General features: G+C 43.1%; 1 protein-coding gene across 10 annotated transcripts in view; it reads right to left on the bottom strand.

Annotated features, from left to right (window-relative positions):
- Positions 1-25,700, bottom strand: part of ppp1r12a (protein phosphatase 1, regulatory subunit 12A) — a 43,100-nt gene that overhangs the window by 8,750 nt on the left and 8,650 nt on the right. For 5 of the 10 annotated variants that reach the window (XM_072453661.1, XM_072453655.1, XM_072453659.1 and 2 more), the window contains exons 2-16: positions 11,361-11,491; positions 10,773-10,891; positions 9,534-9,693; positions 9,308-9,452; positions 9,163-9,237; positions 8,980-9,071; positions 8,633-8,790; positions 8,023-8,144; positions 6,940-7,047; positions 6,241-6,465; positions 6,069-6,160; positions 5,696-5,812; positions 4,796-4,948; positions 4,451-4,615; positions 224-394 (exon numbers count right to left, since the gene is read on the bottom strand). In XM_072453661.1, the coding sequence (XP_072309762.1) occupies positions 224-394; positions 4,451-4,615; positions 4,796-4,948; positions 5,696-5,812; positions 6,069-6,160; positions 6,241-6,465; positions 6,940-7,047; positions 8,023-8,144; positions 8,633-8,790; positions 8,980-9,071; positions 9,163-9,237; positions 9,308-9,452; positions 9,534-9,693; positions 10,773-10,891; positions 11,361-11,491 (2,033 nt within the window). The remainder of the gene's footprint in view (positions 1-223; positions 395-4,450; positions 4,616-4,795; positions 4,949-5,695; positions 5,813-6,068; positions 6,161-6,240; positions 6,466-6,939; positions 7,048-8,022; positions 8,145-8,632; positions 8,791-8,979; positions 9,072-9,162; positions 9,238-9,307; positions 9,453-9,533; positions 9,694-10,772; positions 10,892-11,360; positions 11,492-25,700) is intronic. The other 5 variants (XM_072453664.1, XM_072453658.1, XM_072453665.1 and 2 more) reach the window with 3 other exon arrangements.

The raw sequence follows: 25,700 nt of genomic DNA, 5'->3' as shown, positions 1-25,700 counted from the left end.
TATAAGGGAAACTCAAGCAGTCCAAACTCCGAAAGCTTCCCTCCATGACAGGTGGCTTATTTCAGCACTACAACATGTACTCGAACGCACTCTGACACAAACATTTCTCTCTTCACAAACAGGTTGAAGAGTTTCCAGCGAAATATGTGCCCCTAGATAACTGGTCTAGAGGCCATTTAGTGAACTAATGACATAAAACTTTATGATGTTGTTGATCCTTCACCTCCGTCGCTCGGGCCCAGTCCCGGTGCCGGCGGTGTTGGCGGTAGTGGTAGGTATGTTGCTTGTGGTAGTGGTCGCTGTGCCTGTTGTAGTAGAGCCAGTGTTTATAGTTGGAATAACCGCAGCAGACTCCTTCTCCTTTTCCCGCTCTGCGCTCTCATCTGACCAGTACCTTTAAGAAACAACAAATAAACAAAATCAAGAAAGGAAAAAAAGAATCCAAATCAGATCAGCAGAGAAATGAGATGAGATAAGATAAGACGAGCCTTTATTTGTCCCACAATGGGGAAATGCCAGTGTTGAAACACAAAGTAGGTACAGAAGTAAACAACAAAGATAACTTTTTAACTAACTCTTGATAGAAAAAGCTCTTATAAAAACTCTTATTAAAAACCTTATATTCTTAATAAGGCCGCAGTTATTTTATTACTTGGTTTACGGATTTTTAAATTAAATATATTGAACAGGCGGGCGAAATATAAATATATGTTTTAATGTTTTCTTCATAAAACATTCATATAATAATTCAAGGAAATATGGCGACAGGCAGGAAAAATATATATGTCAAAGAACACGTTTGATGAATTTGGCACCAAAGTCTCGGTGCCACGGAGTTGACATTTCATCAGCATCCACTTTGGAGGAGTCCAGAGGCGCTCATCGGTGCTGCTGCAGGTGATTTCTATGAAATCGCAGTCACATATTTTGTCGGGCAGGTGTCTGTTTAGTACATCTCCAACTGTATCATCTCGATCACCACTTGCATATTTTTTCAAGACGATATGGCCCCTAGATAGAACGGTCTGAGCACTGGCCACTGTGGCGTTGCCATTTTAAATACCCATCATGCATGGCGTATACGCGCATCGCTTCAGTACAATGCTTTCCAAAATAAATGACTCCCGCAGGATTTTGGCGAAAAATTGCTTCATGCGCTCTTATCGTGACTTAATATTGCTTTTTATATTTCATGTAATGCCATTTTGTGTTGTCGGCGGTACTTAAAAAAAACTGTAAAAAATGTATAATAATTTATTTCATTTATAAATCAAAAATCAATAATCTAAGTGCGGCGGAGCCGTAAACAAAGTAATAAAATAACTGTAAACAAAAAAATAGTAACAATAGTAACACATTATGTCAGAGAATTGCACATTAATATGAGAGTATTGCACATGATTATGACAGTATTGCACATGATTATGTCAGTACACGTGTTGAGGGCTAATAGTGTTTGTTGTAAAGTCCGACAGCAGCAGGAAGGAAAGACCTGCGAAACCTGTCCTTCACGCAGAGAGGGTGGATCAGTCTGTCACTGAAGCTGCTCTCCAGAGCGGACAGAGTGTCCTGCAGAGGGTGAGACTCATGGTCCAGCATAGATGTGAGTTTAGCCAGGACCCTTCTCTCCTCCACCTCTTGCACCGAGTCCAGAGCGCAGCCCAGGACAAAGCTGGACTTCTTGATGACCTTGTCCAGCCTCCTCCTCAGAAGAAGGTCCGTAGAAGGTCTTCAGGGGGCTGTCACTCCAAAAGACCTCCTCCTCCTCCTCCTCAGGAGGCAGAGCAGACTCCGGCTCTTCCTGTACAGTGCGTCTGTGTTACGAGTCCAGCCCAGTTTTGTTGTTCAGATGAGCACCCAGGTACTTGTATGAGTCCAATCTCTCAATGTCCCTTCCCTGGATGTTCACTGGTGAGGGGGCAGTGGGGTGGCGTCTGCAGAAGTCCACCACCATCTCCTTGGTCTTCCCCACGTTGATGAGGAGGTGGTTCCGCTGACACTAGTCCACAAAGTCCTGCGCCAGTCCTCTGTACTCCGCATCATTGTTGTCTGTGATGAGTCCGATGATGGCAGAGTCAGAGAACTTCTGCAGGACACAGCTGTCCGTGTCATGTCTGAAGTTTGCAGTGTAGTGGGTGAAGAGAAAGGGCGCGAGGACAGAGCCCTGGGGCGCCCCCACACTGCAGGTCCGAGTGTCAGACACACAGTCCCGGGCTCTCACAAACTGGGGTTGGTCTGTGAGGTAGTCCAGGATCCACTCTGCCAGGTCATACTCCACACCAGCCGTCTCCAGCTTGTCCCTCAGGAGCAGCGGCTGGATGGTGTTGAAGGCGCTGGAAAGATCGAAGAACAGAATCCTCACAACGCTGCCAGGCTTCTCCAGGTGAGAGAGAGCGGTGCAGCAGGGAGATGACGGCGTCCTCCACTCCAATGCCAGGCCGGTATGCGAACTGCAGCGGATCCATGGCTGAGCTCATGGTGGAGCGGAGGTGATCCAGGACTAGCCGCTCCAGTGTCTTCATCAGCTGGGACGTGAGAGCCACCGGCCTGAAGCTGTTGAGGTCTTTGGCGCGCGGCGTCTTGGGCACAGGTTCCAGACAGGTCTTCCAGACCTGTGGTACCACCCTCAGCTTCAGGCTCATGTTGAAGACATGCTCCATAACTCCACACGCGCAGGACTTAAGGAGCCTGGGGCTGATGCCGTCAGGTCGTGTTGCCTTCTTTACTTTAATCCTCTTCAGCTCTGTCAGTGGTTGGCAGGGGGACTGTGTAATGGGGGGATGGGTGGGTCCGGGTGGAGTGGTGGGCTGATGGGCCCAAGCAGAGGTGTGAAGATGAACGGGGATGGGCCATTGTCCAGCTGTGGGGGAGAGAGCATGCAGCTGTGCAGGGGGAGGGATGGGTGATTGATCAAATCTCAGGAAGTGAGAATTCAGTTCATTCACCCACTGTAGGTCCCTGTCTGGACTGGGGGAACTTTGAAGCCTGAGATGGTTTTCAGGCTCCTCCACACACCCTGAATGTTCTGCTGCTGCAGCTGATCCTCCATATTACTCTTGTAGCTGCCTTCCGCCTGCCTCCTCAGCTTCTTCTGCACAGCCCCCAGCTCCTCCTTGTTCCCTGACCTGAAAGCTCTCTTCTTCTCCTTCAACAGAGCCTTCAGTTCACGGTTAATCCACGTCTTGTTTGGAAAACAACGCACCGTCCGGGAGGGAACAGTGTTTTCAAAGCAGAAGTTTATGTAGTCCGTGAAGGACTCCGTGATGGTGTTGATGTCCTTCCCTTGTTGGTCATAAAGCTCAGTCCAGACAGTGGTGCTGAAGCAGTCCCTCAGAGCCTCCTCGCTCTCAGCAGACCACCTCCTCACCACGTGGGACACCACAGGCTGCCTGTGCACGATGATTTTTATACAGAGGTCGCAGATGTACAAGATGAGGTCCGAGCTTCCCAGGGGAGGGAGGGGGGAGGGGGAATAAGCCTCCTTGGTGTTGGCAAAGAACAAGTCCAGTGTTTTATTGTCTCTGGTGGGGCAGGTAACATATTGGGTGTTTGTTGGCAGATCAGAAGAGGGAGAAGTGTGGTTTAAGTCACCAGAGACTAGGAAGAGGGCCTATGGGTGCTGTGTCTAACCTGCTGGTGCAGGAGAGCAGTGCTTCACAAGCATTTCAGCATTAGCAGAGGGGGCCACATACACAGCAATCACAATCACATGTGAGAACTCCCGGGGCAGATAATATGGCCACATGCCAACAGTTCAATGTCTTTGTTACATAGCTGCTCCTTTACTGTACAATGGTCAGATTTGCACCATATTCTCTTCTTCCCACTCTTCCTCGTTCTATCAGCACGCAGCAGATGAAAGTGATCCAAAGCGCTAATAGAATCCGACATTTCTGGGGATAACCACGTCTCCGTGAAAAGCATGACGCTGCTGTCCCTGTACTCCCTCTGGGACCGCGTGAGACTCGCCAGTTCCGTCGTCTTGTTCTGGAGAGACCTCACGTTTCCCGTGACGATGGCGGGGAGACCAGGTCTGAAGCAGCTCTTCTTTTCCCGGAGTCTGAGCCCCGCTCTCCGGCCTCTCCGTGTCTTACGTAGAATATCAGCCCTGATTACGTGCCGGTCGCGGGGGAAAACCACCGCAGCTGTTCCTTTGGGTAAACAAGCGCAGGCCGGGGGGGCTCGGGGCCAGCGCACATCATAACTACAAAAAACACGCAATAATCCAGCGAAATAAAGTTGAATCAAAGCGGGTCCAGCGCGTGGCTACGAGCCCCGGCCGTACAAGTGAATGTACAAAAATATTTACAAAAATACAATAAATGGAGCACAAAAAGTTTGAAAGAGAGGGGGAGTGTTGCAACGAGCAGCCGGCTCTCACCAGCGCCGGAAGTATGTAGTAGAGAGCTTGCATATCAAAAAAAAAGAAAAGAACAAATATAAATTGTACCTGCTGGTGAGACTGGTGGAGCCAGTGCGGGCTGAGGATGACCCCAAACTTGAGAGCAGGCCTCGGTGGCCTGTGGGTGAGGTAACAGATGAGGTGGTGGTGGTTGTGGTGGACGACGAAGTGGTTGAGGAGCTCAAATCCTCCTGTCTTCTTCCAAAAGAGCCACTGTTAGAATAGACTTTCATTATTACATGCCATTTGATATGGTTATTTGTAATCAAAACAGCTTGTTTTATGTGGCTGCTTCTAATTCACAAAAAGATTCAATAAAACATTAACAACATGAAATGCAAAAAATGAATAGCAGAGGGGACAGAGAAGAGAGAAGCCGTGTGAAGCCTGTACCTGCGATAAATGCTGTAAGACTGGTAGTAAGAGGAGGGTGGCTGCCAGGGTTTAGTACTACAGGTGTTAGGGTCCAAGCTGGAGGTGGACGAGGACTTGGCTGGCACGTCCCGCGTGCTGCCGCTGCGCCCTAGCGCTAGCGTATGAGACGTGCTGTGGTGTTTGCAGGTGGGTGGCAAGACACGTTTGTTAGCGTAGTGCACACACATACAAAAACAACACACACAAATACAACATACAAAAAACACACAGTGGTGAACATTAAAAGGGACGGTATGTAAGATTAAAATTTTACATTTCATAAATATGACCCGCCTGTGTCCCCAGACACAAAGTAAACATATTGTTATCAAGTATGGCAGAAAAATGATTTTTTTCTTAAGAAAAATGTATGGCCAAATTGTTAACGTGACAAATTGGTGTTTTAGTTTTCAAGAAGATTATCTAATCAGAAAGCAGAATAAACCTCACACGAGTCTCTCATTAGATTTCAAATCCCAAATCCTATTTGTTTAAACCTAAAGTGAAGAATCCCCAAAGCCAATCAAACGAGTGCAGCCTCTGCAGCTCAGTGAGGGAATTCTGAAGGTTCTGGTTGTGACTGTAGTTTATTTTCTGAAAGTGTAAGAGCTCAGGCTACATACCATACCTTTAAAAAGGACTACTGACACCAATATTAGTGCAAGTTTGACAATCTACACAATCCATGGGCAGAAACACATTGTCAGCAGTGAAAAGCTTGTTTGCCATATTATTTCAATGTTTGTATTGTTGCCTTGTAATGCATTAGTCAAAGAATAAGCGTGACGCTTTTGATCTTCTAGTATACCATTGGATTTAAAGCTTTTTTCCAAATGATGGGTACATGATAAAATGAGGAAGTTGTCCCCCGGGTCTAACCTGCGCTGGTAGCTGGAGGTTCGATTGGTGGAGGTGCTTCCTTCATTATTCTTCAGGTCTTCATCCCAGCGTCTCCGAGTGTAGGAGCCACTGCGTATTAGGTTTGTGCTAGAGTCCCTATGGAACCACAAGCTACAATAGTATCCCAGGTTTTTACAATACACTGACTGACTGACTGTATTAAGATATCAAATTCTATTATTCTAGTCTATTATTCAATATTCCCAGAGTCCTGTCCCCCATAGAAAATTGTAGAAGGGTGTAATTTTGAGCCACACGCATCATGCCGAGCCACGTGAACATTTCCTTGCAGCACAGCAGTGAGCAGGAGCTGTTCGTGCTATAGCATGTGTGCAGAAGCACCAGGCCTTACCTGTTTTCCTTCTCATCTATATCTGATGTACTGGCCAGTCTCCTGGGAATAGTGGGAGCCACATATGCAAGTCGGGTTCCTTTATCTTTCTCCTGAATAAAGAGATACGCAATCACTTTCTAGTCCACAAACCACTAATCTCTTTTAGTGGTGATTTGAATATGGAGCAGACCTTCTCTTTATCTTTATTATCGAGAGAGGAGGACAAACGAGGACTTGAAGCAGAGCGCATCACTCCTGTTGTGTCCTTCTCTCTTTGAGCTTCTTTTGTAGTCGTGATCTCCGCCAGGGCACCGTAGCTGCCGGTCTTCCTCAAACCCAGGCGCCATGACGCAGGAGATTCATCCTTCCTCTCCTCCTCCACTTTAGACGAGACTTTTGCAGCAGGCTGAACAACCTGGCAAAAAGTGAGGCAAGATTTAGAGCATGCTTCTACAAACCCAACAAGGAGTGTAAGAGAGTGGTGAGTATCACAAAATCAAACACATTGAATTCAACCAAGGGTCATTTCAGGGAGCTGCAACATTTAGTTAAACCAAGAAAAACATGCTGTAATAGAAGATGCAGTTTTCCAGAAAGGTTTACAGTCACTTTTAAAAGGAATTGTTGATGGTAAAATTAAGGTGCAAGGACCAGTCGGTAATAATAATACTTTGTCAAATGATAATGATAAACATGAAGAAACATCACATTAACACAGTGCATGTACATATTAGAGTGAAAACAACACTAGGAGAGAAGAGTGTAAATCTGCAGATGGGAGGTTCCCCATCACCGCCTGGAGCAGACCGCAGAGGTAAATGAGTGTTAGCTCTCGGTGTTCATAGCATGAACGAGGACAGAACAACGCTAGTGCACACCAAAGCCTCACCATCGTTTTTTTTGGACCAAGAGAAATGCCAGTTTTGCGCAAGCCTTGGCGCCACAATGCAGGACAGCCGGGCTCCGCCACAGGCATGGGGGGAGTGTTACATTCAAACTACAGCCATTCAAGGCAAGAGCCCGGGATGAAAGAGAAATGCAGTGAGAGTGAGGGACAGAGGAAACAGAAAAGGCCACAATAAACAAAGAAGCAGAAGCAAATGAAACTCATTTCAGCCAAAGTTGGAAACACAATGCTTGCTGCAAACGGAAAACAGGGCATTTTTGGAGTTTTAATCAATATTTTGAAGCATTAAAGCCAAAGGCCTCTTTTCACTCAAAGCGGTGGGGACAAAAATCCCTGATATTTTAAAAACTATACTGAGCAGTTTCTAAATGAGCACCTCACAAGTGTTAAAAATCTCTATAATAATGAGTGTAGTTTTTGCCCGGGGGAATAAGATAAGATATGCATTTATTTGTCCTCTCATATTCTTAATAGAGAAAATGTTTAAAAATTCAATAAAAAGATAAAATAAAAATAAGCTAACATAAGACAAATTAATACTAATAATAGTGGTAAAGTAAACACTCTTATTTACAGCATTTTAAATGTATTTATATTTAATTACTTTAATTGAATAACGCCTAATTTAATTTACAGTTGTATTTTATGAAATCTGCTTTAACCCACAGAAAAGACAAGCCTAAATAAATGAGTTTTGACATTACTCGGACAGCAGAGGGCAGCAGACTGAAGGGAGAACATGAGAACACTCATCCACACACTGATGCATCCCTCATAGGCAAAATAGAGCTAGTCTCTTTATCCACGTCAGTAAATGCAGTGACAGCTGAACTCATGCACTTGTTCCCTCAACATTATATATGCCATATAGCAGTGTAGAAATATTATAAATTACACCCAATTAGCATTGTGTTTATTGTAATGGGAACAAGAAAAATTAAAAACAAAAATTGCCGTGTTGTTTTTTTAAAGCAGGCGTGTGTTGACATTGTGGTAGAGCAGAAAGATGATAGCACACAACATTTTGTTACTGTATTGATCATTCGGGTCAGTGGAGTCGCATACCTTTTTAACAGGTGAAGTGGGCGTGGTCACCTGGTTGGTTGGACTGGTCGGAGATGAGACGGTAACAGTGGTTTGGGTAGTTGATGTGCTGTTGCTGACCACGGCTGAAGGTTTGCCCTTTTCTGGTAATAAGAACAAAAGTAACCACATTTAAAGTGAATATGTTTTCACGTTTTTCAAATATGACTTAGTCTGACGGTGGAGTAGAACCTGTGGTAAATATCCACCATAGTTTAACATCGGTTTGTCGCAGTTTGTGAACAAAAGTTGAAAGAAAAGACAATTTGCGCAGAAAGATTTTTGGGGGGGGACAGTTTAAACATCCATTTAACAAATTGTATTTTAAAAATATTTGCATTTGTAAAATCATAACCTTTGTGTAAATTAGTTAAATGTTTGCCTTTGTAAACAGTATGTCGCTAAAGAATTACATCTTTAAGTTTCACATCTGCTGCTCAGATTTACCAGGAAGTAAAGTTATAAACCCCACCAAAACTGTGAAACAGGGGGAAACTGGGTAAAATCTTGTAGAAATGAGCAGTTTAACCCGTCTTAAGCGCTTTAAATATGACATGAAGTGGGCAGGAGTAAATAAAAATATGATGTGCACCTGCTTCGGTTTCTGACTCAGAATCTTCCTCGTCCTCCTCTTCACTGGAGCAGCTCGATTCGTCCTTCTTCCCCTCGTCCTCTTCATCCACCTTTTCTGGTTCTAAGGTGTCGATGCGTGGGGCAGTCTTTTCAGGCTCAAGCAGCACGGTTTCTTTGCTAATGCGCACAAAAGATGATGACATGACTAGTTATAGACTTTTCTTCATCTTCAAGTATCCTAAAATAACCAGAACAACTTATGTATGTAGAACGACTAGAGTAAACGTGTTTAAAAGGGGATGTACCCGATTTTTGTCATGCAATGAAGTAAACTTGTGAGCCTGTGATAAGAGTCAAGAGTTTTACCTCTTCAGTGGTTTTAGTGGTTGGTTGTTGTCTCCAGTGGTGCTCGTTTCAATCAAGGGAGAGTTTTTAGCATCTTTCTTCTCGCTCATCAACTATTTAAAAGAGATACTCGTGAATCACCGGTAAAACAAAAAAAAGAACATTCAGATCTACTTCAGTTCTCATCCAGCGATGCTCCCTTACGAGATTTTGTTTCTTCTGCAGCTCTTCCAAGTATCCCAGGACATCCTCATCCGATACATCAAAAGCCGTTTGACCCTTTGGGAAAGATCGTAACGTTGTAAGTTTAGACAAAATGAACAGAAATGACTGACAAGTAAGAGCTCACCATTTTGTTAATCAGGTCCATGTCACACAAGTTTTCCACTAGTATTCGACAGGCCTCCTCTTTACCCCAGTGAGCTGCTGCGTGTAGAGGAGTCCAGCCGTCAAAGTCCTTAATATTTACATCATACCCTGCTTGAATTAAAAGTCTGCACAAACGCAAAATGGACAAAGAAAACGTTCAAAAATTGAAACATTACAAAGACAAATCTAGAAATATATATGCTTACTTTAAAACCTCTACATATCCTTTAGCAGCTGCGACATGAAGAGCCGTTCCTCCAGACTTTGTGTGTCGGACATCTTGGATCTGGCCACTGTTGAGCCACTGCCGGGCGTCTCGAAGCATGACCCGCTCCTCTTCTTTTCGAGCGGCTTCAATGTCCACTCCTGGTAAAACACACAAGACGGATACAGTCAGGCAGATAAATAAAACACATTTAGTATCTTCAATTTCCTGAAATGAAATGGATCCATTTGAATGTGTTGTATGCGTCCAGAACTGGTAAATGAATGCTGTAGTAGTAGTAGTTACAGGACAGAATAATCAATACATGCAACAGTTTGGCAGCACTGACGAGGCCCAGGCTGCAGTCAGTGACGTGTGGTCGAGCCGGACAGTCACTTCACCCAAAGTGGGTCAAGTGCTGATGGGAAACCATGGCCACTGCTTAACAAGTTTAACCTCATGACTGTGTCTCTGAGAAGGAAAATAACACACATACAGCAGTGTTACACAACGGTTGTTGCATAATGCTGCCTTCTACCTCTAGCACAGAGCACAGGATTGTCTGCATCTGTCCTGGGCTCAGTATAATCACATACTCTTTAGTCTGGGCAAGTTAGCTAAAGGCCCAGCCCAACATATGAGATAGCCTTATGGACCTATTGTATTGAGAATGAGAACTTGTGTTTATGTTAAGTCGATCTAAAGACACTGATATAAGCCATTTTAGGGTGTGCAAAGTGTGTCCTGAAATAGCTGCTCAGACTAATTGTGCAAAGCTGGCATTGGAGTTCCTCTCTAGGACACAGGACTCGCAGTCTGTCCTCTCTGTATTGAGACTATAAAGTGTGATGGAGACGTGTGGTAACGTATGGACCCAGAGCTGAGCAGAACTTTGGCCCGGAGCCAGTAAACATATCTATGAGACGACCACGGCCAAGGGGAGGGGTTTTAATCATTTCAAGAATGCCCGAGCCAAAAATAGACCGACTGAGCTTTACAGGTTTAGCTCAGGCACATGAGAGGTCACACACAGCTGGATCACAGTCTCTGTTACATAAGGGAAATGCACCCAGAAGCCCAGTCCAATGCAAGGGCTGCTTCCATTAACACACTTCTCACACAACTTTGTCTGTAGGCTTTGGTTTGACAATACTTTTTGTGAATTCATTTGTGAGAAATGCTGTCCAGAGCACCGATCACTCAAACAGCACTCACACAGCACACAGGTGCTTAGCCTCACCTTGTCGGTTGACCTCGTTCTGAAGGAGCTCCTCCATTGCTTCTTCTTCAGCAATGTCGAGCGGCGTCTCTCCCTCACTGTTCACCACTCCTACATTGGCCCCTTGGCCAATTAAATATCTAAAAAAGATTTAACACACATAAGGGGCAGTAAAGATCAAATGAGGATGATAAAAGTGTCCTCATGACAGAAAAACAAACACAAAATGATAATATAATAATAATAACTAAATAATAATAACGATGGACAACTGGAAACTTGGCCAAACATCTTAAAGCCCCCATCGGGCTCAGTAGGACCAAAACTAGGTCACGTGTTCTTGGCAGTAAGGAATACTCAAATGTATCAATTGGGAGTCGTAAAAAATTAATGTGCTTTTTAAGATTTAGTATGTAATGGATAGAGTAATTCTGTTGATTGTATCATGTCAGGTGTTCCTCAAGTGCTCTGTGCTATAATGCACCTTCTCACACACATGATGTGTAAACAGAGGTGTGTCTCATGGTTGTTGTGGTGGTTTGATATGAGGAAGTACGGACAAGGATCAAAACACTGATAATCTTGTGTTACAGAACTTGAAATACTTACTCTGCAATGTCCATGTACCCACAGGAGGCTGCAGCGTGGAGGGGAATCCAGCCCTCATTGTCAGGCTGGTTGATGTTGGCTCCATGCTCCACCAGGAAGGTCACCATGTCCACATTGTCGTCTATACAGGCCTGTGGACAGACACAGGAGTCATTATGTTTAGATGGACTGGTCTCAAAAGTACAGCGCATTACACGGTGTGACCGTTGGCTGCGAGCGCAGTGCTCACAGAACTGCAGAGGAATGTTGGCAGCTGTGGGGCTACCAAAACACTTGCACATAGTAGAGGTGCTTGAAATGACAAATAGCATAGTACTAATGATGGCGGCGTAGAGGTAGCATCCGGAGTGGTGATATTTGTTAGAAGCAGAAGTTATGGGTCACATTGACAACTTGCCCATGATTGACACATGATTATCGAGAACATTAGTCCTACTGTTTTGTAAATGCTTCTGCAACACTTGAAGCAGTTGTGAAATTCAGATTCTCTTCAAAACCAACTCTGACCATCACCCTCGGACAGTGTCTTTTGGATCTGGTTACCATGACAACAGCAGCGTTGACATGGGAAACAGCTCGACACGAGGCAGCCTCACGTTCGGGGCACACGACTATCTGCCTGGAATGCCTGTCCAAATTTGGTCCGTGTGCGCTCCGTACATGGCCAGGGCTGAGGAGCTCCGCAAAGGGCTTATCTGCAGCGCCATGTCTGTGTGTGAGCCGCCGTTTGGTGCACGAGCGGCTGCTCCAGGTGCAGCCCACGCTTGGCCAGAACGGGTCTATCTCCATTTTATGATGGCAGACCACAACACTGGAGTAGTATCATAATGTTGGGATAGTCATCCTAAATAAATGCATGTTTGTGTGCGCCAGGCCGTCAGGAGTAATCAAAGTAGCAATGTCCGCTCTGCAAACTAAATAAGATCACAAACTATCATTTTAGAAGTGGACAACTCTGATTATGTATATTAATGTAATTGTTTTATATTGAATTTCTATTGCTCTTTAATGTCTTTAATATGTAACAATAATTAACACTGTATTTTGATATATCATTGCGCACACAAACGGTTATTTCTCTAGTACATTGAGACTATATATTATCGACCACATAAGCTTCTAGATTGATACACTATTTGTAAAAAGTCCCATTCAATAAAAAAAAAATCTTAAATGGTTTATTCTTTGACATTTTGATTTCATGGCATCCCTTTGTGTGTGTTTTAGGGTTTGTTTAGTTCAAATAGAGTCACAAATCAGGATTAGTTGATTAACAATGTAATCAAATCCCATTTTAAATCATGTACAATATGGCCAATCTCTACAAACACAATCTTATATTAGTTTAGCAGTTTACATGTCAGTCTACAAAATGGAAATGTTGGTTGACAAGTGTAAAATCTACTCCCTGAACCAAATACCGATTCTAAATTGCAAAGCTGACCACAATGTTGATGATTCTCCCAAAACCTTTCAGCTCTAGTGTGTGTCGTGGCGTAACTAAACAGACACGTTACAGATTACGTAACAAGTACAAAAAAAAGACTTCCTCGTTTGAAAGTAATACGTTGTCCTTGTATCCGTCTCCTGTCGGCGTTGAACCTCCCCCTGCAGGAGCCAGCACATTTATTATCATCTCATCTACATTGTCTCCTTTTCTAAAAATGGAAGCGCGCCTCTTAAGGCAAACTCGGAGCTGACCCGTTTCAGCGTGTCACCAGCCTCCATCAGCGGCCTCCAGAGCCCAACAAAGGTAATCCCGTAATGGCAGTTTTGTCTCAGCCGCACAGGTGCCAGAACAGAGGCACGAGCAGCGAGGAGCCCGGACAGGGCAGCAGCAAGTGGATTCATGAGAGGGACAGTTATGAAGGTGTAGAAAGCCCTCAACTCAAAACCTAATCATGCTGCCGCTCAACTGTAATGAGTCACGTACACGCTGACGATGTGCAATGCTTAAAAAGAGGGATGGAATCGGCTCTGGAGAGTTAATGCAAAAGGAAAAAATGCAAAGGCCTAATCGAACACAGGAAGGACGGTCCATTTGCTGTGTCAATGGAGTTCTTAATGGACACTCTGCAGGCGGCCACAGAAGTGTTTGCATTAGCATTTGGACGGAAGCCACTGATGCGTGCCATATATTTATTTTGACAAACCAATTGACAAAATCAGTTAGTGGTTAATATTACATACGAGTATATTTAACATTTTATTGTTTTCTAAATAGTTTGATATATATTAATTTATTTATTTATGATAGCTTCTTTTTTCCCCATCTGATCACACACAGATCGACAAAAACTAATAGTCTTAGATTTAAATTGTGCTTGACAAGCTTATCAAAACGCAACAGCAGTTTCATTATTTAGGACAGAAGAGGGCTAGGCGATGTCGGCCTAAAAAATAAATACCATATTTTCAGGAGTATAAATCGCTCCGGAGTATAAATTGCATCACCCAAAAAATGCCTAATAGAGAAGAAAAAACATAAAAGTCGCATTGGAGTATAAGTCGCATTTTTGGGGGACATTTATTGGATAAAATCCAATAACAAGAACAGACATTTAATCTTGAAATGCAATTTAAAATAATATATTAAAGAACATGGTGAATAGGTGTACATATGCTAACGTAGCACCTTCAGCTACATGATGCACAGACAACGAACTGTGGTAAGTGTCTGGTATATTAACTGTTATTCAGATAACTATAGCATAAAGAACATGCTAACAAGTTTACCAAAGCATCAGTATTACAACAAATCACTAAATCCATTGAATTCTTCTTCCTTGGTGTCACTTCTAAACAGCATCACCCAGTCTGTTCTTCAACACCAGTCCAGGTTTGGTCCGGCTCCAGTCCAGGTTTGGTCCGGCTCCAGTCCAGGTTTGGTCCGGCTCCAGTCCAGGTTTGGTCCGGCTCCAGTCCAGGTTTGGTCCGGCTCCAGTCCAGGTTTGGTCCGGCTCCAGTCCAGGTTTGGTCCGGCTCCAGTCCAGGTTTGGTCCGGCTCCAGTCCAGGTTTGGTCCGGCTCCAGTCCAGGTTTGGTCCGGCTCCAGTCCAGGTTTGGTCCGGCTCCAGTCCAGGTTTGGTCCGGCTCCAGTCCAGGTTTGGTCCTGCTCCAGTCCAGGTTTGGTCCTGCTCCAGTCCAGGCTTGGTCCTGCTCCAGTCCAGGCTTAGTCTCGGTTTAGTCCCAATTTTCATGCCGTGTTTGTGAAAGTGTGAACGCAGCCTAACGTTGTTTGGAGTAGTTTAGATTTTACTTGTAGATACATTAATGTGTTACTCTGCACAATTAATCACAGCCTGGGTGTCACTTCTAAACAACTCCAAAAACTCTGGCGGTAGAGGAAGTGCCGATTCTTCTTCTGTTTCGCTTAGAGCGTCGCTGCGTCGCTTTAGAGCCCTCTTGCGGTTGTCATGTGAAATGCTGTTGCCAGTGTGAATATAACGAATAATACCACAAATAAGTCGCTCCGGAGTAGAAGTGCAATTTATAATCATGAAAATACGCTAGTTGTTTTTTTCCTACATTAAGAACAATCTGATGTCTAAATTAAAGCATTGTGGGAAAATGTCCCTACACATTTGCAGTTATGGAGCGTATATAAAACACCAGCTGTGCTGTTCCTTGCGTTAGGTCCAACTAAGTTTGAGTGCTCCATCTGACTGTGGTTCACCAATAATCAGAAAAGAATCCTCCAACAAGACCCAGAACGCACAAAGGAGCCATTCATGATCCATGTAGGTTTCCTTCACATTACATCGCGATTGAGAATGTCTATAGTTTAAAGTTCAGCTTTAGGAAAGCTCAGGTTCTACGGCTGCATTTGTTGCAGAATTGTTGACATGATTTATGGAATATTTGGACTTATCCACATGAAAGAAAAACAGGCTCAAAGTCCGATATCTTTTCTATCAGGATAAACATCAAAAGTGAAATTATGATGTTTTGACAATAGCTTTAGAAAGTGGTGCCATTATTCAACCCCAAAGGCGTGCTATTGGTCATTTAAAGCCATATATTAAGTACAGTGAGATGTTAATCTCATTGTACGAGATTCATCTATATTTATCGCGGGCAATATTGTGGGAAGGGCCCATAATATTGAGGCTTACAATAATACACATAAACCAGGCTGAGAAATAGATTTTCAAAGTTAGTGGCCAGGGGGCCCCCTATCTAAAAAAGTTAGGGCCCCCTCAGCAATTTCAGGGGCCCACAAGCGCGCGCTGCATCACGGCGTCATTAGAACAAGATAAATGTGTTGTTTTAAACCTAGTTATTAGCATGTAAAACTATTTAAAGTACTTTTATATTTGATATGAAAGAAGAGCACACTGAATTCCTATAAACCAAAGATCATGATCTTTAAATACTGTTTTAATTCAATATAATAATGTTTCTTAGATACAAAATAAATACTGTATACAGCATTTGACACAAGGAGAGATTGTGGAATATATAAAATCACAGCCTACAAAATAAACTACTAACATATATACATTGCCCCGATGCTAACAACTCCAAAGGGAGGGGCCCTTGGATACTTCCACATTGACACAGCTTTTGTAGCAAACAACTTTAAAAAGACTGAATTGCGGACTGAGTAGAGATGCCCCAAATATGGCCAAATTACTAGTTAAATCTTGATTTTTTCGAGGAATTTCGAAACAGGGGCACGGCGGGCCCCCTCCTAATTCAAACCCCCGGGCCCGCCGGCAATTTGAGGGCTTACGGGCCCCCGTCTATTTCGCAGCCTGCATAAGCGCCATATTACCGTATAATTCTTATTCAGTGATTAGTTTTCTAAAGTGCAAAATTCACATAATGCCAAGAACCTACACTGCAAATAGCCTGGAAGAGTATAAAAAGTATAATTTTAATTGTCTTATAAGTTTTGCCACCATCTTTTTCCATAAGGCATTTCGACTAAGGCCCTACTTTATTTTATGCTTTACAAACACATTTACTAAATAAAACCATGAAGGTCCAAAAAAACTGCAGGTTTTTGAATGGTGTCAATTTGTAAGGTTTTTATCAACATTAGAAAACGTGTGGATCCCTGTGTGTTCTGCAGCTCTCTGAAGTTTACAGCCTGGACAGGACTTTATTTCTGATCAATTCCTGGAACTCTTCTGAGTACTTAATAGATCCATGAAGTGAACTCTACTATTTTGGATGCAAACTATGCTTACTACAGAGATCATCGTTACAATTTTCCTACCGCGATATCGCCAATATTGTTACATCCCTACGATCGATACTTTACAGTGACATCACACTGGGGAACAGCAAGTAATTCTATGGACGATAGTTAAATCCGTTACCATGGTGACACAATGACACATTAGCAAATATAGCCTTAACCAAGTCAGTTCTTTATGGTCAGATTGTGTTAAAACAGAGCTCAAATTAAAGTCTAACTTGAGTAACAGAGCTTCAGACCTGCAGTGCCTCCATTTATCTTAAGGAAACATTGGTTGTTAGAGAAGTTTATCAAGTTATTTTATCTGATAAACATGCAGTGTTCTCGCTGGGCTGAGGTTGAAGGATAGTGGTGGGACAAACCACCGTAGGTGACGCTCGCAATAAGTACGTAAAAATGTAAGTACTACGACGCTCGCATGGTCGAGCGCTGTATGCGGCGCGAGCGAAAAGTACGACGGCACCGTGGTACTTTTTGCTCGCGCCGCCTACAGCGCTCGCACGGTGATCTTAATACCTGGCGGTATCTTTTGGCATGCTTTGTCATAGTGATGTCAATACTCTCACTTCCAGGTCCTATTCATTATAATGGCAGTTCAAAAATACTCCAGCAGGCTTTAAAATTTAAAACTGCACAAAAGAAATCAATAAAGTCTTGTCTTGTCTTGTTTGCCCTTAAAATTTCATATAGGGAAAAAAAAATTGTGTGAAAGAGTTTTTCCTAATGTTTTTTATTTGGGCTGAAATTATTGAAAAATGTGTTAATTTGATTAGAGAAAACATTTTATTATCTGGATGATTCATTTAATTTACATATTTAATTACAACTGTGACACGACGCACACAGAAATACTCGTGGCGTTTGTTTCACATAGAGCTTGTTTCCGTGTGACGCCTGCTGTAACTAAAGCACAACTGAGGAGCGACCGCTGTATTTTAAACTCACAAGTGTGTCTGGGAAGTGTAGTTTTGCTGTGTGCTGGAGCACCAGGACTATAAAACTGACAGTCATTGATGACGGGACGAAGACGCAGAGGATAACGTGAACGGCACACGGAGCTAAGGCTTCAAAATGACTACCTCAGTAAAGAACCTTCTGCAGAGTTCCAGAGTTACTGGGCTTAAAGCAACTCAAGGTAAACCAACACTGACCTCACTTAAAATAAGAAACTTGTCTGTAAAACGTTAAGTGATGTGAACTAAAACGCAAATTAATTCATAGCGACTGTTACCGTCTAATCTGGCCTGTTACAACAGCCGGGTGAAAAGTTAATTAGGCTATATATTTAGATACCGTAACTTATGTCACTGCCCCTTGACTCTTTGGAAGCTACTCTAGTTCATGCACGAGGTCAGAGGAGAAATGTGGACGATGTAGCTTAATAGTTCCGCCCACTTGAAGTTCGCAAGTAAATCTTGCATATACTTTTGCCAAGGGATTAAAAAATATTCTAATATTAAGAGTTAAAAAGTCACGCTGGCATCTAAGCAGCTATGTGGTAACTTAAGTCCATAAAGCGGTTGTTTTTAGTCTAAAAAAACATATGTAAAACTTAAAATTATGCTAAATGTTTTAATAACCCAGAAACAGATTCTAAACAATATGATAGGTCTCATGCACATCACTTGTCACATAGCCAATTAGCTCGAGCAAGCTTTCAAACATGCAATATAAATTGTATTCAGAATCCTTATGGGAAAAATGAATGAAGAATGTGCTTCCAGAACCAAGCGGGGGCGATAACAGATCCAGATCACAGGTTGTGACTCCTGTAGGTAGAGCTAGGTTTCGATTCAAATTTCAAGAATCGATTCGATTCCGATTTTTACGTTTCAAAATCGATTTTTTCCGATTTCTCAGATCTCATCCGATTCAATTTCGATTCGATCCGGGGGTTAATGTTATTAAAAATGAAAAATGTATTTGAACCGTTTCCTTCACTTCATGACTGTGTAGAGAAGCAACATATTAAAACTAGTATTATATCAATATTAAACAGCAAATCTTACAAGTGTTGGTAGTTACTGATGGAAGACTGATGAAAAGGTTAAGGGTCAATCTACCTTCAAGAAAGATAATCCAGGAGTCCTGAAGTATCTTTCTTGAAGGTAGATTGAAGTTCACTGAGGGAAATGTAGAAAAGAATTTTAATTAAAAAAAAAAAAAAAATACGATCTTTGGACGTACAAATCGATAATCGGTCATTAATATGCGAATCGATTAAAATCGGAAAATCGATTATTTCAACCCTACCTACCTGTAGGGATGTTCATGGTTAACTGGTGAACCGATTAACCGTCACTAAATGCTTAACCGAGTGAAGACATCTTGCTTGATTAACTGGCGCATTTAATTGACTAATTTTCTATGTTGTAATACACAATTGTGCCACCAGAAGGCGCCCCAGCGTGCTCTTGGATTTATCGGATTAAAACTGAGCAAACCTGTGTGGCACTCCAGTAATTATGAACTAATTAACCTTTCTTTGGATTCCCCTTTGGTGGAGAAAACCTTAGATGGAAAACTATCTTTTACCTGCACAAGCAAAGGTAAGCAGCTAACGTTAACGAGTGGTTTATTCACTACAACAGTGCGTAAATACAGCGTTTACAGGGGCTTTCATTCAGCAGACGTGCACAGTTCAAAGACTTGTCGCTGCTCCGTGTTTACGCTCGTAATACACTCTGGGATAATTATGACTCTTATAGAAAAAAAACAAAAAAAAGGACTGTATTAACGCAACCAGTGAATAGACAATTGACCACAAAGGGCTCCAACTATTGGTTAAAGCTGCACTCAAAAAGTATCACTAAAAGTCTAAAAGCATGTTAAAGTCATAAGCTAAATAGAAGTACATTTGATCCCACTGAACAAAACTATTCCGCTGTCATTTACCTCCTGTTTTTTGTCCTGCTTCAGATTCACAGTACATTACACACTATTGGAGGTGATAGGACTTGGGGAGACACACATGGATACAGAGGAGACACAGATGTCTAGGAGAGTGTGGCGTGAACCCTGCAATTTTGAAACATAAATTTGTATATTCTTCAACCTCATTTGCATTAAACGACACTAGATGTACCTTGCATTCTCCTTTAAACAACAGAAGTGTTCAGAAAGAACCCACCAAGCCAGACCTGGAATAGCATAGCAGTGCAGAAATTCCCAGATAAGTAATACTCTTAGCCTTGGGGCTTCAGGCGCTGGCCACTCCTCATGCTCCGTCACAAGCTCAGAGCATGCAGCAACTTCCACAAAAGGAATTCCTTTTGACTGCCTGCATTGAAGTATGAGCGCATCAAGTCTGTGAGAGAGAGAGACGAGCTGGGGATGAAACAAACTCCACTTAGGTGACAAAGGCATGAAGGTGCAAGTAAAGGACCACAGTTGTGAGTTGTGTGTGTGTTCTACTCAAAATTACACACGTCGTTTGTCAGCCTTTTGATGACACAAAATAATTTGTCAGTGTTATTTACTAAATTGTTATTGACTTGTGACCACATCATTCACAGATCAGCATGGTCTGACTACCAGTCATGAGGCTGCCTCTGGAGAGGAGAGCCAGGGCACCAGACTTGGTTTGGTTGCACTAGCGTGCGTAACTTTTTCATTGACGCTCACCATTTTTTCAGTAACAGAATTTGTGATAGAAAAAGGGAGGCTGGAGTGCTCACTGGCGAGAGCGAGAGAGCGAGAGAGAGAGCGAGCTCTCAGAGAGAGCGAACAGATATCTGACCAGGCGCCCTAACCCTACAGGACAGTGGGCAAAACAGCAATTCACGAGGAGCAAAAGAGAGATCCGAGGCACATATAGTCTATATAATAGACTCTAATAGTCTTCTTCTGGGCAGTACATGCACTGAGGCCTGTCCTTGTCCCTGCAGCATTGAAGAATGGGTCAAATGCAGAAGACAAGTGTAACCCTATCACGTGTGTCACCTGTGTGACTCTTCATAACAGGTGTGGGGCTGGTCTCACGTTCAGATATACAATGTGGATGCCCATGTGGGGAGACTCATGTACTGGCTGCAGTGTGTTTATGTCTGGAACAAAGAGCAGCAGCTCCTGTGCATTTGGGAGAGTTCAGGAGGCCACAGGGTAAAGCAGGGGGAGGGGAGGAGCGCTGTGCGACCAGCTGGGTACCCCTCTCCTCACACCACACACAGGACACATGCTACATACACAACACACTGCGGCTGCTTCTGCTACTGAGCACAGCCATATATGGCCCTGGGATTCCCAAGTAAAGAAGGGAGAGGGGGAAATGTTGCACTCATCCTGACCATGTATATTTAACAAGAGCTTCTGCGTTACGATATCAAACCTTTATTGTTGCGAGTAGAGCCTAAAGGTGAGTGGCCTTTGAGTGACAGGTGAGCCTGAGCAAAGGCCAGGTAACTGTTGGCAACGAGAGTTCATTTAAACTGAGAGCTCCTAAAAAGACACATTTCGATCCCGCAAAACAATTTACAGAATGTTTCACCAATGGCGGACATCTTTATCAAAGGACATGTATTTCATGCCCATCTGATCACGGGCGCTCAGGAGGGGGAGAGTTGAGGTAGGTTTATGCTAGACGGCGAAATTTATAATTTTTTGCAGACACTCCCCCTCGCACGCCGTTCGTGTGGACCTGATTTTCCGCGTCCGCATCAGGGAAAAAATTGGAACTATGCAGACGGTTCCGCGCGGAAATTAATGGGATTTCATGGTAGTTAGCTCAGATTTCTACTGTTGACACCGCATGAAACACGCGCAGACAATGAATACTGCCAACGTCTTCTCCGCTGCCCCCCGCTTTCTCATTTTCACGCGGAATTTACATGCTGGAAGTATAATCCAAGCTTTAGGGGACTTATATTAATAATATTTAGCGCAAGACATTTCAACCCCTACAATTTTGCTAAAACCAATGGATAGGGAGGAAATTTGAAAATGTTTGCTTGGTAGCTTTAACTAAACTCCCTTTTGTGCAATAGACATATTGCAATTTCCTCTTTATCAAATCCATTCAAATTTGCTTAATTTCAGAGTTTATAGATTTTTGGTATAGTATCTGTAGAAATAACAAACCGTGTTGGTTTTTGCAAATGAACTCTTGATGCACAGCTCAATACCGGTACTTGTTTTCTAATATTGTGCACTCTGCTTTACAAAGCAGAAGATATGATAAAGGAATAGATAAGAATATTAAAGGCGGTATGGACGATTTTTCGGCGATTTGAGAACGCAGGCGGAAGTGCGCATGCGCACTCCCCCGTGCGGACTGATACAACACACACGTGCGTTTGTTTATTAGCGCAACGGAGCGCATCGCATCGCTCGTCTCCCGTAGATTTCTGTCCACTTCTGCGTCAGCTCGAACTGTCTTTCTCCGTTTTCATTTTGCCCCGTACACTGAGGGAACTATATTATGATAGATCCATGCGCTTAGGCACGCGGAAACGTGGGGAAGAGTCTGACGCGGCTGCAGGTGAGCGGTAGGTGCGTTTTATGATTGATACGGCAGGACAAATGATTTATCCACGCCACGAGGAAATATGATAAAAAAATTGCTGAAAAAAATCGTCCATACCACCTTTAAGGCAACACATTATATAAAATAACTCACTACTCTGAAACTTGATGTCATCAAGCGCTTCGAGTGGTTGTAAAGTTATTATTTAATTATAATGATCATGTCCATGTTTCTGCATGTGGTACAAATACCAAGGCATTCTTTAAATACCAATAACATTGACTGTGGTTAAATGATCTGAAAAGGAAATTGTGTGTTTTATTAGCTGCAGCAGAGTAGACAGATGTTTGCATATATTGCTCTGAGAACAGAGATTTGCTGCAGGGACAACATCCATGATGCAGAAACAGGCTCACGAAAGGAGCCTCAAAGAGGAAATGAGAAAAATAAACAGTCACTTCCTGTTCCTCTCTGGACTCTGATCCCTCCTACATCAGTAAACGAAAGACATCACCACCAGAGCAGAGGAGCATGTCACTGATCTCAAACCGCCTTTAAAAAATTGTTGATGACAAATGTCTTTATCTATTATTATTTGTGACAATATTAACAAAAGCAGTGTCCTTATTGTTATGCAATGTAGAAGTTTAAAAGGATCATCTCATTTAACACTTAATATTTATCGACATGCATTTTTGTGCCATTAAAGATTGAATAGAGGATTTTTGGCACGCAATCCGAGTCATTTCCTCGTGGTGTGGACAGCCCAGTAGCTCTCCATTGAGGCTCCACTTTATGACCATGTTTTCTACCATTTGATTTTTGTTTTGAAATGCCATCCATCCATTCATCCATCTTCTTCCGCTTATTCAATTCAATTTATTAAATTTATTTTTGTAACGCCCAAAATCACAACAGTTGCCTCTGAGGGCTTATCCGAGGCGGGGTTGCGGGGGCAGCAGTCCAAGCATGGACTTCCGGACTTCCCTCTCCCCAGACACTTCCTCCAACTCCATTCAGGGGGATCCCGAGGTGTTCCCAGGCTAGCCGAGAGACATCGTCCCTCCAGCGTGTCCTGGGTCTTCCAGAGGGCCTCTTCCCAATAGGACATGCCAAAAAACACCTCCCCAGGGAGGCGCCCAGGAGGCATCCGGAACAGATAACCGAGCCGCCTCAGCTGGCTCCTCTCGACGTGGAGGAGCAGCGGCTCTACTCAGAGCTCCCCTCGTGTGACTGAGCACCTCACCCTATCTCTAAGGGAGCGCCCAGCCACCCGGCGGAAGAAACTCATTTTGACCTCTTGTATCCGCGATCTTGTCCTTTCGGTCATTACCCAAAGCTCATGACCATAGGTGGTGCTCTATGGCTGGTGGGCCAGGTCTTTCCCCACAGGGTCCGGCCGGGCACAGCTCGAACAAGCGACGTGGGGCCATCCTCCCGTGGACCCACCACCTGCAGGAGGATCCGTAAGGGGTGGATGCAGAGTGATCTGAGCGGCAGTCGACAGCAGGGGCCTCGACGACCAGATCTCCGGACAATGAAACCAACTCTGGGGACATGGAATGTTTTGAAATGGGAAATCTAAAAATCAGACAACTTTAAACTCATCAGGGCCAGAGGGCTTTGCTTTGGGGCGCTGTGCAGAATCAAAGCTGCTGAGTGGTGAAGGGCTCTGGGTGTGAGATCGTGGATACACTGTGTGCTTTGTTTATCACTCTTTGAGTCAGCGCTAATGTCCAAGGCTGCTGGACAGAACGGCGAGGCTCGCTGCTTCGTGCTCAGCGGGGCTGGAGAGTGCTCAGAGTGGCTACTACTATGAAGCTGACTCACTGCATGGGGGGAATTTGGAGTTTTATTCCCCACTTAGACTGCACTGGCTGACAACTGCTTCTAGGCAGCTGCTTCGTCACGGCATCAGGACTTTGAGCAACATGCGACACTTTACACGTCGTCGTCTAAATGGGATTTGGCACAATATTGCGATGATTTTGATGTATTGTAATTCAATATTAATGAGAGAAGTTAATTTGTATTGCAATGTTACTAAATTATGATTAAATATTATCAGGAACTGCAATAGTTACCCTCTATGAAGTCAAGTGTCCGAAAGTGATAAACAGCAAATCAGCCTGACATTTGTTAAAGTTCAGATGCACATTAATGGCTGGGGTTGTAATACAAACTAGCTTCCTTCTTTTTAAATCAATCAGCACCAAAGCTCGTATAAACCAGTGGCTCTCAAAGTGGGGTCCTCCGGCCATGCATTTGGGCCCTACTTCTACAGATTCTTAACCTGTTACCATCCACCTATTTCCCCCTGTGCACAATGGTTGGACATACCCAAATGGCATTGCTTATTAAAAGAGGATCTTATGTTCCACATGCAAGTGTGATGCATCATTAGAAAGCTTAGGCCTTCTAGTTTGTGTAGATGTGCACATGATGTCAGGGCTTCAGAACTTACACTACAGAAGCCCAAACATAAACAAAACATCCTTTTTTAGTCTCGCCTAAATATTGTCAATTTGTAATGGTCCTGAGCATGACATACTTTGTTGTGTGCATATGCTGTTCACTGTACATGTTTAACAACTGTGTAAAGTTTCAGATCTCTAGGAACAGGCATTTTGGTGCCGTTGACCTTTTTGTATCAAAAAGTATATTCGGAACAAGTGATCCAAATAAGTGCCAACTGTGCCAAACTGTTTTATTACAATTTTAGCTCCTCTATGATCATAAAACATACATTTTGATGTTTTGTAGGCAACTAATACCCATTATAACTGCTAAAAACAATATGTGAAAATGTGTAAATATGAGTTTACCCATGAATTTCCCATATAGAGGTTAAAAAATAATAAATAATATTTTTATTTTATTTTTGTATTGGTATACTAATACATATATCTAACAAAATGCATGTCCAAAAGGCTAATAAAATCAGAAAACGTTATGCGCACAATCCTGCCGAGAAATCTGGCTCTTCACAGCCTTACCTGAGCCTTGCGCACGATAATACAGAAGATTCTGTGTCAATAAGGCCTTTGTCCCGCCCCTCTTTCGAAAGCTATTCTTATTGGCTAGAATAATATGTCATTCAAAGTCTGCTACGTCGCTAGCATGCGGCGCTATTTAGATGTAAACAGACAAATTCATGTGCGTCGCAAGCGGCGCATTTTTTTTTTGCGGAGGCTGTAGCAAAGAAACCCGTGGACAGAAAAATTGGTGGATGGTCTCATTCTGTAGCTAACAGTCTGAAGAAAAGAAGGATATCCAACATTATCTTATAGGTCAAACAGGTCATTTGTTATGGACGGAGAAATGCGCCGGACAAGCGAATTCTCTTCCGGCAAGAAACAAAAAAAAGTTTGTTTACTTGACAATATCTCGAAATCGGAAAACTTCAGAAAAAATACAAGTGGATATTGTTTTTCAATGCTTCCTTACGGACAGACTTAGCACAAGGATGTACAGAATTAAAGCTGTTTCGTCCGTCATAAACAGCAAACAGGTAGGACATGCGTTTGTAAAAGTTGAGACTCTCACAAACTATTGGCAATTGCTTCTTGGGGCATATTATTCAATCAATGACTGTTTGGTTTGTTGAGAAAATAAGCTTTAAAATGATGTATGGCTTGCTGGTATTGACCACGGAAATAAAAGTGATGATGTAA

The sequence above is a fragment of the Eucyclogobius newberryi genome, unplaced genomic scaffold (genome assembly GCF_026437365.1).
Source record: "Eucyclogobius newberryi isolate DKJ021-1_F unplaced genomic scaffold, fEucNew1.0.hap1 SCAF_2, whole genome shotgun sequence".
Taxonomy (NCBI): Eukaryota; Metazoa; Chordata; class Actinopteri; order Gobiiformes; family Gobiidae; genus Eucyclogobius; species Eucyclogobius newberryi.
Note: the sequence above shows the minus strand (reverse complement) of the source record. Positions and strands in the feature narration are given on the sequence as shown.